General features: G+C 24.4%; 4 protein-coding genes across 5 annotated transcripts; 2 read left to right on the top strand and 2 right to left on the bottom strand.

The window, feature by feature from the left end:
* The first annotated feature begins 855 nt into the window (after nucleotides 1-855).
* On the top strand, nucleotides 856-3,050 carry LOC126894701 (uncharacterized protein F13E9.13, mitochondrial). The gene is made up of 7 exons (XM_050665894.1): nucleotides 856-1,088; nucleotides 1,155-1,237; nucleotides 1,297-1,437; nucleotides 1,502-1,701; nucleotides 1,831-1,958; nucleotides 2,626-2,746; nucleotides 2,802-3,050. The coding sequence occupies exons 1-7, from the start codon at nucleotides 1,013-1,015 to the stop codon at nucleotides 2,863-2,865; spliced, it is 813 nt and encodes a 270-aa protein (XP_050521851.1). The 5' UTR covers nucleotides 856-1,012; the 3' UTR covers nucleotides 2,866-3,050.
* A 676-nt stretch (nucleotides 3,051-3,726) lies between these two features.
* On the bottom strand, nucleotides 3,727-10,553 carry LOC126899542 (rac guanine nucleotide exchange factor JJ-like). 2 transcript variants are annotated; one of them, XM_050674559.1, is made up of 8 exons: nucleotides 10,405-10,553; nucleotides 9,907-10,117; nucleotides 9,708-9,838; nucleotides 8,497-8,718; nucleotides 6,671-6,857; nucleotides 5,413-5,843; nucleotides 4,381-4,527; nucleotides 3,727-4,168 (listed from the first exon to the last, which is right to left on the bottom strand). In XM_050674559.1, exons 2-8 carry the CDS (start codon nucleotides 10,013-10,015, stop codon nucleotides 4,055-4,057), a joined length of 1,341 nt encoding a protein of 446 aa, XP_050530516.1. In that variant the 5' UTR covers nucleotides 10,016-10,117; nucleotides 10,405-10,553; the 3' UTR covers nucleotides 3,727-4,054. The 2 variants fall into 2 exon arrangements, with proteins under 2 accessions (XP_050530516.1, XP_050530508.1); XM_050674551.1 differs by lacking the exon at nucleotides 10,405-10,553 and having other exon boundaries at nucleotides 9,907-10,249.
* Nucleotides 10,554-10,707: 154 nt separating this feature from the next.
* On the top strand, nucleotides 10,708-13,530 carry LOC126899552 (uncharacterized). Its single transcript, XM_050674573.1, has 7 exons — nucleotides 10,708-11,027; nucleotides 11,086-11,268; nucleotides 11,399-11,590; nucleotides 11,647-11,778; nucleotides 12,656-12,814; nucleotides 13,062-13,293; nucleotides 13,349-13,530. The coding sequence occupies exons 1-7, from the start codon at nucleotides 10,708-10,710 to the stop codon at nucleotides 13,451-13,453; spliced, it is 1,323 nt and encodes a 440-aa protein (XP_050530530.1). The 3' UTR covers nucleotides 13,454-13,530.
* A 541-nt stretch (nucleotides 13,531-14,071) lies between these two features.
* Nucleotides 14,072-15,418, bottom strand: LOC126899557 (uncharacterized). Its single transcript, XM_050674587.1, has 5 exons — nucleotides 15,256-15,418; nucleotides 14,815-15,045; nucleotides 14,449-14,737; nucleotides 14,312-14,391; nucleotides 14,072-14,246 (listed from the first exon to the last, which is right to left on the bottom strand). The coding sequence occupies exons 1-5, from the start codon at nucleotides 15,307-15,309 to the stop codon at nucleotides 14,223-14,225; spliced, it is 678 nt and encodes a 225-aa protein (XP_050530544.1). The 5' UTR covers nucleotides 15,310-15,418; the 3' UTR covers nucleotides 14,072-14,222.
* Nucleotides 15,419-17,441: the final 2,023 nt, after the last annotated feature.

The raw sequence follows: 17,441 nt of genomic DNA, 5'->3' as shown, positions 1-17,441 counted from the left end.
TGGCAACAGACATAAAAAAAAAAAAAAAAAAACAGTAAAATTAATACCTTCTCTGCTTCGCATCGAAGCTAAAATCAACGTTAAAAAAAATTGTTAAAAATCAATGGGGTGGTAAAAGTTATGTTCCACTAAAAATTTTTAGAAACAAATAAAAAAAAATACATCATAATAATATTAAGACATTCAATTTCACCAACTATTCCTAATCACCCTTGGTTCCATAAACTTCCTCTTTCTCGGTTCCATATATTATCCTTTTCTCGGCTAAGACTTGGTCATAATCGCCTTCCTTTTCATGCGTACAAAATGTCCCTTTTGAAAGAATTCTCCTTTCTGTCCCAAACATGACGATAAAGTTCTCTGCGATTTTCCTCAAATAATTTTTGACTGCTGTGCTTTTGAAAGAAATCGTTCTACTTTATTTAATTATTTATCTCATCATAATATCTCTCCTATTAATTGTTACACTATTCTTAACTCAACTTCTCTCGAGGTAATTTCTTTAGTTATTTCTTTCATTCATTCAACTGGTTTTTTAATTTAACTATTTTTATTGTAACTTTATTGTAATTTCGTTGATGTAAGATCAATCTTACTATTTTTTTATTATTTTTTTTCTCTTTTTATTTAATTGTTAATTTTCTTAATTGTTAAGCTATAATAATACTTTGTATTGAAAGCTAATAAAAAACAAAAAATAAATAAATATTAAGACATAAGTTTCAAATTCAAGTTATTTGAAATTATTTAGTAAAAAAGTTACTGTCAGTTATCACTGATTATTTCAAATTGCTGTGATTAACAATTAATTGTCATTAATAATTATTCGTAAATCAACAGAAATATAATTTCATGTTAAAATACTTCAATTGATATCTAAATGATAAGTGTAAATTATAATGTATATCCTGAGTATTTAAATCTTAATTTAATTATTTGTTAAAATTGTTCATAAGATAATTTTTGCTATTATAGATTAAATAATTTATTTAAACAGAAATTCCATCATATTATGAATTCGTTAAAAAAAATATTTACAAGAAAAACTAATAATGTTTTTGGTATGATACATGTTAAGGCACTTCCAGGTAAATTAAGAAAATGACATTAAATTAATGACTTTTTTATGGTGAAATGTTTAAAAAAATTTATAGGCACTCCTCTATTTAAAGGCAATGTAAATAAAATAGTTGATGATGCTTGCAGAGAGGCTGAAATTTACAGTAAATGTGGAATAGTTAGTTTTTAAATTTTAACAACTATTATAAATATTTATTCTAATTTTTTTCTATATAGGATGGTATTGTTGTAGAAAATATGCATGATGTCCCTTATATACATGCCCAATATGTAGGTCCAGAAATTGTTTCCATGATGACAAGAATTTGTTCATCAATTAGAAAAATTGTACCACATAACATTCCTTGTGGTTTACAAGTTAATTAATGCATTTTAAATTTATAATAATATATTTTTTATACAAATAAAAATTATTATATAGATATTAGCTGCAGCTAATGAAGAAGCATTAGCTGTTGCACAAACTTCAAATTTTCAATTCATTAGAGCTGAAGGTTTTATTTTTGGACATGTTGCGGATGAAGGTTATATAGATGCTTGTGCTGGAAAATTATTAAGATATCGTAAAACAATAGAAGCACAAGACATTTGTATTTTTACTGATATTAAAAAAAAACATAGGTAACTAGTGTTCAACAGAATGAATTATACTATTTATTTATTTTATAAATTTACTTTCAGTGCTTAATTTTTTTTTAACATTTATTTAAAAAAATGTAACTTAATATTTTGATATATGTATTATTTTAGTTCACATGCAATTACTCAAGATGTGAGTCTTATTGAAACTGCAAAAGCAGCCACTTTTTTTTTAAGCGATGGAATTATTGTGACTGGAAACGCCACTGGACATCCTGCTGAACCTCAAGATGTTCTAGGCAAGATAACAATAGAAAATTTCTTCCTAATAACTTTTTTTCAATTTCAATTTAAAGAAATGAAAATGTCTTTCTGTATCTTATAATTAAACAAATGTTATCCACATTAATAAAATTTAGAAAATTTATTTTGATGAAAAATGTTTATAGATTACTCATAATTACATGTTTTGTTTATTAAGTGAATACATTTTTTTTAATTTAAATTTAAACATACCTACTATTAAGACATTACCTTAGTTTGTTCATTGGACATATAAACCTCAAATCAGGTTATTTTTAAACTTTGATCTAAAATAAACTTTTAAGGAGTTACTTTATATTAAATGAAAGACATTTTCTTTATGTAGTCTTAAGAAAATGATTTAAGCTTTAAAGCTATTGTCATAATTTGAATTTTTTAATAGCAGAAATCCACATAAGTTTATTTTATAATCTCTTGATAAAAAAATTGTATCTTTATCATATAATTTTTGGAAGATCATTACCAAAAATATTCTTGCATAAACAAGTTTTTAAAATTGTTTTATTGTTATGAAGAGTTGATGTGAAAACATTGGGTTTTTTTCATCATAAAATTACATAGAATAAAATACAATTTTTTTTAAAAACTATCTTAAAAATGATCTACATAAAATTAAAAAATTATGACCTTTTTTGAATATAGATGTAAAGCAGTCAGTACAAGTTCCAGTGTTGGTAGGATCTGGAATAACTGTATGTAATGTACACAAGTATCTCGGTGTTGATGGATTCATAATTGGTTCACATTTCAAACAGAGTGGAAAGTAAGGGATAAAAATAAATATTTAATTATTATAATTCATATTTATATTATTTTAGATGGGAAAATGAACTTGATGAAACATCAATAAAAAATTTGATGAACCGTATAAATGAATTTTAAAAACTACTTTATTTGAATTTTTTTAAATGTTCAAAGATATAATTTATTATAAAATAAACACTTATGATTTTTATATGTTGTAGTAATAGTAGTTGATATTTAAAAAGCTATATCATTTTTTTTATTTTGTACAACACAACATTAACAAGTAATGAATCTAATATAAAACCAATGTTAAGGAGTGGCATACTTTTGTAGCATTATTCAAATAGTTCACTATATTTTTAGTATCCTTGGTGTAGCTGTACTATGTCAAAAAATATATTGATATACACTATTATAAAGTAGTGATGGAACAGCTAGTTGTTCATTTAGAAAGAACAGAAAAAAATTGCACAGCTCGGTGGTATATAACTAATGATACCTGCACACTGAGACACATTATATTCCAAAACAAAATGTACAGATTGCCCAAATACTAGTTGTGTCATAAAAAAACTCAACCAATATTAAAATATCAAACATTTTATTATAATTTTTTTTGGTTTTAAGACAGAAAATGATTATCAGTTATACATGCTTTTAACATCTGCAATTTTAGTTAAAAGTAAACAAAAATGAATAGTTGAAATAGTGTATCTTGCTACATTAAAAAATTGGAATATAAGTAATCAATTACTTTTTTAAGAACTAGCTAAGTAAGCAGCTCACTAACATTTTTAGTTTGTAGTGTGGCTGTAATATGCAACAAAAAGAAATTAGTTTCCTGAAAAATACTTTAGATTCAGTTAAATTATCTAAGACACTTATTTTGTTAAATTATAAATATTGTTGATAGGAATCACTGGTGTAATGAAAAAAATTTGACATGCCCCTCTTGGAACTCAATGATACACATATATACATTAATGCACATTAATATAAGGAAAAACTCTAAATTATTTAATTGTTAGTCAATATAATATAAATAAAGACTTCAGAAAATAAAAATGAATCATACATTATTATAACTTACTATATTATGGTTAAAAAATTTAAAAAATACAGTTTTGCATAATAATAAAAAAAATTCATAATAAAATTAAATGATAAAAGTATAGTTAAACATACAGAAAGGGAATAAGTGTAATTTAATTGTTACAAAGAAAAAAAAATATAGGATAAAAAAATGAGATCTTATACAAAATAAAACTTAACCACCAGTCATAATAGAACTTGTTCTTTAAAATTGTTTTAACATTAATTTTATTTAAACTGAATTTCTTCCAACTAACTTTTTTAAAGTTGATCCAAAACTAAAAACTAGATTTTTTGCTGAAGTCATATATGATATATTACAATCAGGTCTTGCAACAGTTGTATCCTAAAAATGCATAAATATAAGCAAAATTTATTAATTTTTATCAAGAAGATTGATTTTTTGAAATTAAAAATAATTTTTAAATTCTAACCTAACAATTATTTGTACTTTCAACATATACATTAAATTAAAATGTACAAATTTTATTTTTTAAAATACACAATTATTTTGGTTGGGTTGGTTTTTAAAATTTTAAAATTTAATTTAAGAATTACCTTTTGATCATAAGAAGATTTAGCTTTTTTTGAAGGGCTAGAGTAACAATTTTCATCATTTTTACATTTATCTGCAATGCCTTTTTTTCTTTTGACTAATTTTAAAGGACCACATCTTTTAATTGGCATTAAAGAGTTGGCTTTACACTATATAAAAATAAATTTATTTATAACAAATAACTATATTAATTTATTTTCTTATACATAATTTTTAATACACAGTGCTATTAATTGGATTTAATAATAAATAAACACAGCTAGGCATTAATAAATTAATAAATTAAAGATAAGCTAAACTTTTAAGCTAGAAAAATATTTAGATTTAATATTTACTTAATTTATTTATTAATTATTTTACACATTTTTTTTAGTTTTTTCATAAAAGATATCTTTATAAATTAAAATTCTAAATACTAAAATATATTAATTTAATAAATATTAGTTTGAAAAATATTTGTCTTTGATATTCAATTTTTTCCACAAATAATTTTAGCATCCATTTTAGATTCCTATTGTTTAATATCTCTGAAACTTTTGTACCAGACAAGTGGCCTGTGTCATACAGGTATTCTTGTAAATAAACTCTATTAATAAATACATGTCAACAATATTGCTTACAGTAGATGTTTAATAAATAACCCGCATACTAGTATGAATATAACTTTTATAATAACCATGGAAGTTTCTATATTAATCTGATTGAATGTTAAATACATAGGGAAATAACTGTTTTTAAAAATTTTGAAATATGATTTGTTGCATAAAAAAAAATTAAGAAGGGAAAATCACATGTACCCTATGCTTATGATATTTCTATAAACATACTATTCCTTGTACACATTTAATTTAACTTATTAATTAATGAGATTTTGTCAATTTAACTTTAAACATAATTTATTAAAAAATTATAGATTAATTTCAACTATTAACTCAGAATTTTTTTCAATGAACTTAATTTTACATAGATAAAAAATTCATTAACTTGTCCAGCATAGTTAATAAGTACTTTTTGTTATCTCATCAATTACTTACATTATTAATAGCTTGTTGTAACATTTCTACCCAAGAACATGTAGAATGAGGAGCATCCATTGTATAAAACACTAATTCTATTGATTGACAGCTAATAGAAAATAATCCTCGTTTATACATTATAGATTTTGCAATACAATTATTTAATGGTAAAACTCGAAGGCAGTTTAACTTATCAGGATCAACCCACTCTTTGCAATACAAAACCATGTCACTCAATAGTATTAAATATCGAGGTACTGATGTACTTCCATCAGGTGACACTTTCATTAAAGGTCCTTCTTTTATCAGTTTACGCCCAGGCAACACAATATTAACCTTACCACAACCTGATAAACTATGCTGAATACTAACTAAACGAGACATATTTTCTTGCTCTTGTACCAAGTTATTGATATGGTCAGCTACTTTACTTATTTGATCGAGAGCAGCTGAAATAGAATAACTCATAAATAAGTTCAATAAACTATTCAAATCAAGAAAAGGATAAAAGATTTAGTGCAATATTACATACCTAATATAATATTCAAAAACAACATCAAGATAGTATGAGATAAAATAAATAAAGGAGGTTGTTTTTTCTTTGAACATTTACTATCAAAATAATATTTTCTAGTAAAAAATATTATTTTATAATACACTTATAATTTTTTTTACTTTTTTTTATTAATTCTGAATAATTTCAAAATTATCAGATATGTGATATTACCAAGATTGTTTTGGGGTACAATTTTATTAGTTAAAAACTTAAGTGAATTTTAAATTTATATGCTAGTAGTTATACTAAAATCATATTCATAAACAAAATAAAAGTTATCATAATACAAAAATATTGCTAATTTTAATAATTTTTAATACCAAAAAGAAGTAATCAAACTTTAAAGAAATTTCAAAATTAGTCAACTCTAGATTTTTGTACATTTAAATTTTAAAATAATTTAACTCGTAATGTTAATTAAAATAAAAAATGATAAAAAAAAATTAAAAAATTATTTGAAATATTAAGCTAACTGCATTGTAAGTTAATTAGGAATATTAAAAGAATGTAATGCATAGATTTTCTTTTAATGTATATAAAGATACTTAGTATAACTGTAACTTTAAAAGTAAAATTTAATTATTATTAAAATTTGATATTTTATGAACAAGGATGTTTTTTTATAATTCTTTATTTAACTGTATTGAACTGACTCTTAAGTATAAAAGTAAATAAAATTAGTATATTGTTAATCAAATAAATTAAGGAATTCATTTATACCTTTGATTTCATTAAAGCTTTTATGATCTTCTGGAGTATAATTCAATAGTTCTCGTAATAGTAATAAATATCGTGGTATTCTTTGAATTGGTGTTATTAATAAAGAGTTTAATTTAGCAGAAACATCAGGTCTAGTTTCTTGAGCACAGATAAATCTATGAAGTTTTGGATGAAGTTTTGGCAAATCCTATAACAAATTAAGTATCATAAAGATAATATAAACAAGCAAAACATAAAGAATAATATGATATTATATTATAGAATATTAATATCAATATTACTCAAACATTGATTTTTCTAATAAAATTTTTTTAGCTTCGATGTGAAGCTGAGAGGGTATTGGTTTTACTATGTGTTTTTTTTTTTGTGTCTGTTACCACTTTTTCTCAGCTCTCACCAAACCGATTTCTTTTAACAATACGTCAAAAGATCACAAATAATATCTAGTTGACAACATTACTCTCAAAATTTGAAAAAATTTTCCTCGTTCTCCATAAATGGGGAAACCTCCAAAAAAATTACAGATTTTAAAATTGCTAATTTTCGAAATTTTTTTTACTTCAAATTGCCATAACTTTCTTAAAAATGAACAAATAAATGTAATTAATTTTTTTATAGATGCTTGATGTCTTTACCTATAATTAGGTATTCTTTTTTTTATGAATCTGACCCTTAATCTGCCCAGAGGAAGGGATTTAAAATGACAACTTTTTCACAAAAAATTAACTTTTCCAACTTAACTTTTGAAAGTAATCCGGAAGGTCTGACACTTATATATATATATATATTAAATTAAAGATAATGTAATGTACTTTATTATGAAAAAAAAAAAATTTCGGACTTTATTTTGTCTTTACGGTGAAAATGGCTACCAAATACTATTTTTGTGTGAAAATTCTCAATTTTATTTTTACATTTTTAACTTTATAATGCTATAACTTATTGAAAAGTGTATGGATCAACACAATTTTTTTATGAGAAGTAATATTTTTTAATAATCCCTTTTTCATTCGACATACTTTATCTTAAGCAGGATATTAATAAGGAAATAGCAGATCATGTAACTTTTGGAATAATCCACCAATTTTTTAAGATTAAACACTATCTAAAGATTTGCATCGAAGCGTTTTTTTTATAGTGATTTTAATCACTGTCAGATATCATTATACTTGATCCAACTATGTCACGTCACCACTGTGCCATGACCTCCATGTGCTGGGTTTTTTTCTTATTAATATTAATACTAGTATTTATAAATTAAAGTTAGGGAAAAATAAATTTTATTACTTGACTTTAAATAAAGAAAAAATCTTTTTTTATGAATATTTATTGATTTATTTATAAAAACGACTTTGTAAAGACATCATAATAAAATTGAGTTGTTGTAAAATTATACAATTCACAGACTTAAAAATATTAATAAAACATTCTCTACTGTTAGGAAGTGTTAATATTTTTAGTAAAGACAGTCATTTTGGATGTAATAAATCTATTTCAGAATATTTTTATGTATTAATAAATAACTAAAAAAAAAAATTTGTTTTAATATCCAATAAATTAATTAGCCTCCATAAAAATTAAATTTTAAAAACACTTTTACACCACATTTTAGTTACGTTAAATTACATACTCAAATTAGAAATATTGGAAACTATAATTTTGATGTGACTAAATAGTCGATATGTTAAAATTAAATTTAACTACAAATCTGTTGAGTATAAATAATTCAAAATGAGATTAAATCTTTCACTTATAGATAACTTATGATACAATTATTTTTTATAGACATTGCAATAATAAAAATAAATATATTCTAATGTACTTACTTGTAAAGTATCTATTACATTTTTGTAATTAAATGCATAAACAGAATATAATTTTAGAAATGGTGCAGTACTTAAGAATACTTCACCAACATTTTCTTTAGCTGGATGTAATTGAACTAATAGTTCTTTATTCACATTTAATATTGTTTCAACATTGCCAAACAATTTACTTAATATTTGATTAGATGCCAATTTCTGTTCTTCAATTGGACGTTTGAAGTACTAAAGGAGATAGAATATTGAGAAAAACTATTATAATATATACAGAGTGATTACTTAACAATATCTTTAAAAATATCAAGTATAATAAAATTTTTCTTTTTAGAAATTAATAGTATCCTATATTTTATAACTCTAAAAAAAATGTACTTATCCTCACTTGTTCCTCCTTAAATTATATTAACGTAAGTTTTTTAAATGGTAACATAAATGTTTGACCAGTTTACAAATCAAAAAATGATCAATAATAACTTTTGAAACAGTATTTTAAAATAATATCATTTTTTTACCAAGACAAGAGGAATTGTGTTTCATAAATGTATAGATATAAAAATTAGTATACCCATACTTTACATAAAGTGTTTATATTAGAGAGTTGATAATTATTAAAATGTTGATCATAAATTGTTAACTACTAGGCAGTTTCTTAGTTAGATCATTTTTTTACTTTCAAGCTAGTTAAACATGCTTTCATTAAAAAAAATAAAGTTGACACTTTTATAAGTTATAAGGAATAATACAAAAAGTAATTAACAATTTTTAAATCAAGAAATGTATGTAATAAATGTAACATATGAGAATGATTTTTTCAAAAATGAAATTTAATCATTTTCTTCTAAAAGAATTGCTAATTAGCAAATTGAGATGCCTAATAATTAGGTAATTTAATCAATAGTGGATAAAATTGTTTTGAAAGTCAGACAGACACAATCATATTTAAGAAATGCTTAAAAATTATTAATTTTAAATCCTTACAGTAAATTCAAAAAAGGTTTACAATTATCAACATGCTAGACTCTGCAGACTTCCTAACATATTTTAAAACCCCTTCAGTGTAAACACAACAAACACATTTACAGATTAAGGCCAAAATATCCTTACACTTGACTAAATGTAAAATTTTTTCAATTTGCTATCAAATTGGAAAAATGTTAGTATTTAAAGAAAAAAACATCAAAAGCTAAATTGTTAACTAATACACAAATACTAACCGTTATCAATTTATCTAATTGATGAATATAACTTGTTTCAGATACACATATTTCTTGAATAGCTCTGGTTCTCAATTTTGCTATTCGTTTTTCATTATCATCACTAATATGATGATCTAAATCCTTTAAAACTGTAAAATAAACATTTATAAAAAAAATGTTAATGAGCTTACAAAACAACAATAACACTTCAGTTTACCTTTTTGTTTAGTTTTTGCAGTAAGTATATTCTGTTGATCCAATACTACTCGAAGTTCTTTTACAAAATTATTTGGCGGTGTCATCGGAACAAATGATTCTTTATCCATTTTTATTACACCAGTAAAGCAGGAATTTACTACTAATAATTACAAATTTATTGGTTTGAGCATTAATTCTGTTTTTTAAAAATAACCAGAAGAGAGTTCAACCTAGTATCAAAGAGTTTTCAAAAAATTTATAGCAATTTCACAATAAGAATTACGGAAAAATAACAAAAAAATACGTTATTAGATACAGACAGTGCGGCCGTTTGAATTTTAACACCCTTCTTTACCAATAAAAACGATTTTATTATCACAACCCACTAAAACTAAGTTTATCACACTGTATTTAACTCAATTTTACCAATGGTTACAAAAACGGGAATTCTATCAAGTTTTCTCTTGTTCTCCTCTCTCATTGACATTTTGAGTCGATTGAATTAAAAACTACCTACCAAGTAGGTCTTGCGCACAACGTCGTAGCAAACATCTTGCGTGTTGTTAATTTTTTAAAAATAACCGTCAACAGTGAAATTATTTTGTCTTGCATTTCCCATTGTTGTACCAATTAACATTTTATTTTATAAGTTAATGACTAGTTAATTGTCTGTATTACAATCCCTGTTAAGTGTTTGTTAGTTTATTATATTATATTTAAAAGGTATTTTCTATTACATAACTTACGTGTTTAATTAATTTACGTTTTATTAATACCGTATTCATTTTCCAGCTATCGAGTGCTTATAATTTACCTAGTCATGAGTTCCACTAATAAATCTAAAGATAATCGATTGTCGAAGCCTACAGTTACAACATCTCTTCCTCGACGAACAGTATGTCTAAGTAATATGGCATCAACAAGTTCGTCAGTTGTTCAAAAACCTTCTTCAAAATTGCGGCGGTCTGTGGCTACTTCTGTTAACAAAGCACCTACAACTGCAATCATCAAAACACCAGATTTATTACACCCACCTAAATTTGGTGGACAACAGATGGTGAATCGTAAACCTGATCTTACAAAAAATTTACCCAGCAAGACTGTAGATAAAAAAAAAAAATCAGTTGAAGAAAAACCCAAGTATATTTATGTAAAAATTTATTTTTAATAATACTTAGTTTTAATTTTTTTGGTTTAGATCCCCTCCAAAAAATACATTTAAAATCCCAACAGTTGACAATATACCCAAAAAATCAGTATCAAAAATGACAACAAGTGTTAATCAACTTCAAGATAATTTAAAAGCCACTAGCTTACATGACAAGTCAGATAAAGATAAAGAAAACAATAAAAAAATGGGCTTATCTACTAAAAAAGAAGAGTATGCTTTATCTTAAAAAGAAATATTTTAATAGTTATATTTATTACAACTAAAAAATTTAAATATTTTCAAATTATGTGTAAAATTGACATTTAGATTTATGATAACATATTTTTATGATCATGTTTAGAATGAAATGGTCTTTAGATAATTTTGATATTGGAAAAGCGTTAGGAAAAGGTAAATTTGGAAATGTCTATTTGGCTAGAGAAAAAAGCTCCGGTTTCATTGTTGCACTTAAAGTGCTATTTAAAACACAAATTTTAAAAGCTAATGTTGAACATCAACTAAAAAGAGAAATTGAAATTCAAACTCATCTCAGGTTTATTTGTTTATTGTTGACTTTAGATATAGTGTTTAATATTCATATGATTATAGACATCCTCATATAGTACGAATGTTCGGTTATTTCCATGATGATGTTAGAGTATATATGATTCTAGAATATGCTCCTAAACAGTTATATAAAGAATTACAAGCTCAAGAAAATAAACGTTTTTCTGAAGAAAAGTATGTATATAGTTTTAAACTGTAATTATCAATTTTTTATTGGTAGATATTTTGTAAATTCTTAGACAATTAAAGAAAAAATGACATCTTACCTAATGATTTATTCCTTGATATTCATGAATTTTAAAGTAATTTATTATTAATTATATAAAAATAATTTCCTTGAATATACATAAAATTTTATCTGTCATATGTTAAAACTTTTAAATCATATTTTTTTAATTCAATAACATCCTCAGTGGCATCAGAATTATTTTTTACACTAGAGAGGGACTAAAATTTAGTTACCTAGATTTTTACAAAGCTAAAAAAGCAAGTTAACTTATTATTTTTAGTGATCTTTTAAAAATATTCAGTAATTTATAAACTTTACTGTTGAAATGCATATTATTTTTATTACCAGAATAAATTTTATAGAATTAGCTATAATTTTTTATCTAGTTCAATGAATAAGGCATTCAAAATAAAAATTTTGTAGTATACTAAGAAAGTACTGAACAAAAAACTTTTAATCTTTGATAAAAATATTACTGTAATTTTACATTGGTCAATAAAATTTGCTAATCTACAATTGATAATATAATAACAATAAATATAATTCTATGGAATATGACAAATTTTGAAATTGATAATAAACATTTTTTTTTAATCTAATTATTAAAGAAAATTAACACAAGTCCTTAGCAATAACATATTTTTTAGCTATAATTTTTTTGTCAGATTTAACTTGTTTAGGGGAGGTGAAATAATACTTTTGCTGGTGTATAACTGGCTCCCATTTCTATCACTACTGGATATGATAATTTTATATTTTCTTTTATAAAATTATATAGCCTAATAGAATTTTTTTATAAAATTGTTTAACATTTTTTATTAGATCAGCTACATACATTAAACAATTGACTGAAGCATTAATATACTGTCACAATAAAAATATTATACATCGGGATATTAAACCTGAAAATCTATTGTTATCTAAAAGTGGAGATTTAAAGATAGCAGATTTTGGATGGTCTGTGCATACACTTGATTCCAAGTAATTAAAATTTAATTAAAGGTATTACTTTAACACAAATTATTATTTGGGTATGGTTTGATCCCAAAAATCAGGGTTTGTAATATTACTAAAAAAAATAAGGAAAATCATCAATTAGTTACTTTTCACACTATAAAGACATAGACTATATTTAAAAAGTTATTTATTAAAAATTATGAAAATAAATGGAAATTTTATAAATATTTCACAGTCATTTTATTGATATTTCATTTCACATTTGTTTAAGACGTATGACATTATGTGGCACTCTAGACTACTTACCTCCTGAAATGGTTAGTGGAAGTACCCATGATAAATCTGTTGATGTTTGGAGTGTTGGTGTGCTTTTATATGAATTTTTGGTTGGTAAACCACCATTTGAAGCACCAACCTATGAAGAAACTTATAGAAGAATTTTACAAGCTCAATATATTTTTCCACAACATGTAGCTCCACTTGCGCGTGATCTCATTTCAAAAGTAATTATCAAATAATTAGTTTGAAAATGTATATTTATTAATTATTCTTATCTAGTTACTGAAAGTAGTTCCTGAAACTCGTTTATCTCTCCAAAGTTTATTGGAACATGATTGGATAAAAATTCATACAAAAGTATCTAATAATCAAGTATTTAAATAATAGGTAAAATTTATCACAAAGTCTTCTATGTTTTGCTATAACTATTTTTGTTGGATAGGCATATTTTGTAAATAACATATATTTTATGTAATTTGTGATTTTGTCACCTTCTGGAGACTGCAATTTTAATGAATTATATATAATGTAGTTTTATGATATGATGAAATTATTAGTGTAACAAATTGTATCCTCTAAATTAACATTTTGTTCTAATTGGAGACATTTCATTTTTGTCTACAAAATATTAAGTATGATATTGTTTATATTAAAAAATTTAATTAGATGTATAGTTATATATAATTGAGTGAAAAAATGAACAATTAATAATTCTACTTGAATTAATAAAGTGGAATTTTTTATAATATAATGAAGTAAATGGTATACTATTTGCAATGTTTCTAATGTAAATAAGCAAATTATATTTCTAATTAAAAAGAGACTTTCAATGTTTTTACTTGTAAAGATAATAATTTTCTTTCACTGCTCATTTTTATATGTAAATAAAGTGTGTCAAATTAAACAGCGTACTGTGATTTATGTTTTATGTATTTTTTTATTGGTTGACACTTGTGCGTAAAATAACTTATAATTATTTGAACTGTATAGAAAAAAAATATATTTATATATAACCAAACATAAAAATGTTTTGATTTTTATTCATATCAGTGTATATATATATATTACAAGAAATTTGTAATACTTCAATTTGCCTCTTCTTAATATGCCTTTGCTCCATATTTTTCTTCATTCTCATTTTATAAAACTGTTCTCAGGCTTTCGGGAAAAAGTTTATCTGAAGTTAAGTATACAAATATATTAACTACTTTTTTCAAAAATATCATTTTAAAGTTAATATACCTTTTCTCCATTTTTGACAAAACATTGTCTAATTACTCGACCTGCTACACATTTTTCAGTGGATTTTGGATCAATAATTGCTAAATAAAAAATAAAATCTAAGAATAACATTTTTAAAGATAAGTTATTATTTTTACCTTCCTTTTCACATATTTCAATAATAGATATCGCTTTTTTTAATTCATCAGGTTGATTAGTAAATCTTATTTGTGCCAACATTTTACCATCTGCTACACTAAATTTATTATTCTTTATTAAGTTCAGATTTTTATATAAACATTCCAAATAACATCTCTGCTGCTCGTTCTGTGGGAGAACTGTGTTGCTTACTAATGCCATTATTTCCTGGGGTGCTCGTAATTCATCTTTGCATTTTACTGCAATGGTGTTCAATTTCTGTTTTAACGCCAAATGTCCATCAGTCAACTGGATTTGAAAAACAATACTTGAATAATAAAAAATTATATCTAATTTATTAAATTACATAGACTTTTTAGATTTACCTTGGGTTTAGAAGTCGTAATATTAACATTCAAACTCTTTTTAGTTGTGGGTTCAGTACCACTAATTTTTTTTGTAGTCCAAGTAGAGGTGTTATTTAAAGTTACATTGCTAGTTGACCCATGTGTGTGATCTTTAGCGTATGTTGTAGACGATACTGGTAAACGTGTAGTGGACGTTTGAGTTTTAGTGACACCCGTGTAACAAGTGGATATATTACATGGATCTGAACCCTACATTTTATTAAACAAATTATATATATAACAAGTTATACTATAATAAAATATCGTTAGTAAATTTTTTAATTTTCAAAAAAATATTAACGAATTTATTTTAACCGAATTATTTATACAAAAAATTAATAAGTCATTGATTATAATTACATTCTCCTAATATTTTAAATAATTCCGTTAAAAGCTAGATAAAAAATTTGCTTAGCATACCTGTACGGCAACCAAAGCGACCAAAAAGGTTGCTGTGGAAGCAAACACATTCATTGTTATAATGTAAATTTGATATAATGCGTAAACAGAATATAGTATATCATAAAGTTATTGACACAAAATGTACAGTATATTAAATAGTACTAGCATCTGTTAACGTCTTTTATAGCCTACCTTTGTCATGGTGTTATGATTATGACCTCTAAGTAATGAACCACCTAGACCAAATTAAAGGAAGGACATTTTCCCCCCAAATAATTGACGTCCTGTTTGTATGCATGTGAAAAATAAACTTAATTGACGCGATTTGCCGTTATAAAGTAATTCAATTGGGAAACAAACAAGTAAATCAATGATTTTGCAACTAGTTATTCTAAAAGGGATAGGGGATCCTACTTAATCTTAAAAATCACGAGTTAATAAGTGGTATCTCAAATTGTCCTTAATTAATACCATTTATACGTAAAATAGACTCCAAGTACTTACTTTATTAGGTTTATTAGTGTTAGTAATCAGAAGTGTCATTTCAGGTTATGCTAGACTAGAGCAAACTTTTGACCAGTCTATCATTTCACAGAGCCGTTCGCTTCACTCGCAATTTATCTCCCTTAAATAAACGACTAAACTAATTTTATACAAAAAAAAACATTTTCTATGAATGACTTTTAGATTTCTCATTTTTTTTTTTAGAATTTTAACATAAAGTGTATTTTTTAACGTTTTTGCAAGATCGTAGACTTTTGATATATTATTTTATTTATTAAAAATAAAACACTTCACAGTCAAATTATTGCACATATAAAATCATAAAAATGTATAATTTCGAATCAAGTTATAAATGACAACAGAAGATTGGACTATCATGGGGGGATAAAGGGATAGTTCTCACCATGTTGAAAATAAATGTATGGTAAAGATGTATTTTATCAAGTCCCCCCTTAAATAAACACTGTTACTAATAAAAGTATGCCAAGTTAATTTAAAAGCACATATTATATAATGACACTTAGTAGGCCCCTCAAATGGAAAGCAAATGGTTCCATGCAGCGCTGCATTTAGAAATGTATCATCCAGGGTACTAGATTTTGCCGCTCTAGGAAAACTTTTGAATTTGTTCTCTCTCAATTTTTTAATGTGATAAACAATAAAAAAAAAACATTTCGATGATATGATATCCACATGTTTTAGTACTAATAATACAGCAAGTATTTTTTTTAGTATCGCTAAACCTATTTAGTATACAAACCTACCATCTGGGACACGTACACCCAATGCTTCCTAATATTGGCATTCTAATGAAATTAAATTTTTGTTATTTAAAAGGATTGTTTAAATTTTAAACTATCCTCCATCTCCATACATGGTAGTGAAGGGCTGCTATATTTTTTTTTTGCTTGACGCTTTTTTATAAGCAAAAAAAACTTCAAAAATCTATTGTAGCGTGATAATACTATTAAGAGTGTTCCACATTAACCTTCACCCTGGGTGAAAGTTGCTTCCTTCCTCTGTAGCCAGATGAAACCTTTTATATAATTAAAAAATAATAATTTATAGTTTTTTAGTGAGATATAAAGTTTTACTAACAATAGAGAAAACTACAGGTTCATTAATGAACGTGTAATAATTATGATATTTTAACGAATGTATTTGTTGGATCAACAGAACAGTGGCGTATTTAAAAAAGATGTGGTACATAAGCACGTGTCTGTTCCATTAACAATGCTATGTTACCATATTAATTTTAGATAACTTTTTTTTACAATTTGAATAAATTGTAAGCAAAAACGCCATTAAATTTTTTATGGTGGCTGATTCGTTGAAAACTTTATAGTTTTTATAACTTTTTTAAACATTTCTTAAAATGCCCCTGAACTAGAAAGTTTGTTTATCTTTGCATATTAATTATATTAAATACATTATACATATAACAATATTTATTTTCATGTACATGACGTACATACTCGTATATCTAGTGAAATATAAATTAAGTAAAGATGAAATAAAAATTTGTATACTGCAAATAACGCTTCTGAAATATATATAATCTATTAATAGTAAATTTAATTAATATAAATCAATATTGATACATTGGAAATTAATGAGGAAGTAAATGCATGCAACAAGTATTAAAGTATGTAGTCATTGATATGTTGAGAGTATATTTAGTGACTCAGTAAAATTATGGA

The sequence above is a fragment of the Daktulosphaira vitifoliae genome, unplaced genomic scaffold, assembly GCF_025091365.1.
Source record: "Daktulosphaira vitifoliae isolate Bord-2020 unplaced genomic scaffold, ASM2509136v1 Scaffold_1, whole genome shotgun sequence".
NCBI lineage: Eukaryota > Metazoa > Arthropoda > Insecta > Hemiptera > Phylloxeridae > Daktulosphaira > Daktulosphaira vitifoliae.
This window is presented reverse-complemented; position numbering and strand designations above follow the sequence as displayed.

Bases quoted from the DNA above. Each gene is read 5' to 3' on its own strand.
- LOC126899552 (XM_050674573.1), top strand. From the start codon at position 10,708: ATGAGTTCCACTAATAAATCTAAAGATAATCGATTGTCGAAGCCTACA. The intron at 11,269-11,398 runs GTATGCTTTATC...GATCATGTTTAG, and splicing joins TTATCTACTAAAAAAGAAGA to AATGAAATGGTCTTTAGATA. The intron at 11,591-11,646 runs GTTTATTTGTTT...ATATGATTATAG, and splicing joins GAAATTCAAACTCATCTCAG to ACATCCTCATATAGTACGAA.
- LOC126894701 (XM_050665894.1), top strand. From the start codon at position 1,013: ATGAATTCGTTAAAAAAAATATTTACAAGAAAAACTAATAATGTTTTT. The intron at 1,238-1,296 runs GTTAGTTTTTAA...TTTTCTATATAG, and splicing joins TTTACAGTAAATGTGGAATA to GATGGTATTGTTGTAGAAAA. The intron at 2,747-2,801 runs GTAAGGGATAAA...ATATTATTTTAG, and splicing joins CATTTCAAACAGAGTGGAAA to ATGGGAAAATGAACTTGATG.
- LOC126899542 (XM_050674559.1), bottom strand. From the start codon at position 10,015: ATGGATAAAGAATCATTTGTTCCGATGACACCGCCAAATAATTTTGTA. The intron at 9,839-9,906 runs GTAAACTGAAGT...TTTATTTTACAG, and splicing joins TGCAAAAACTAAACAAAAAG to TTTTAAAGGATTTAGATCAT. The intron at 4,169-4,380 runs GTAATTCTTAAA...ATGCATTTTTAG, and splicing joins AATCTTCTTATGATCAAAAG to GATACAACTGTTGCAAGACC.
- LOC126899557 (XM_050674587.1), bottom strand. From the start codon at position 15,309: ATGAATGTGTTTGCTTCCACAGCAACCTTTTTGGTCGCTTTGGTTGCC. The intron at 14,392-14,448 runs GTAAAAATAATA...TTTTTTATTTAG, and splicing joins TGAAATATGTGAAAAGGAAG to CAATTATTGATCCAAAATCC. The intron at 14,247-14,311 runs GTATATTAACTT...ACTTAACTTCAG, and splicing joins TTGTCAAAAATGGAGAAAAG to ATAAACTTTTTCCCGAAAGC.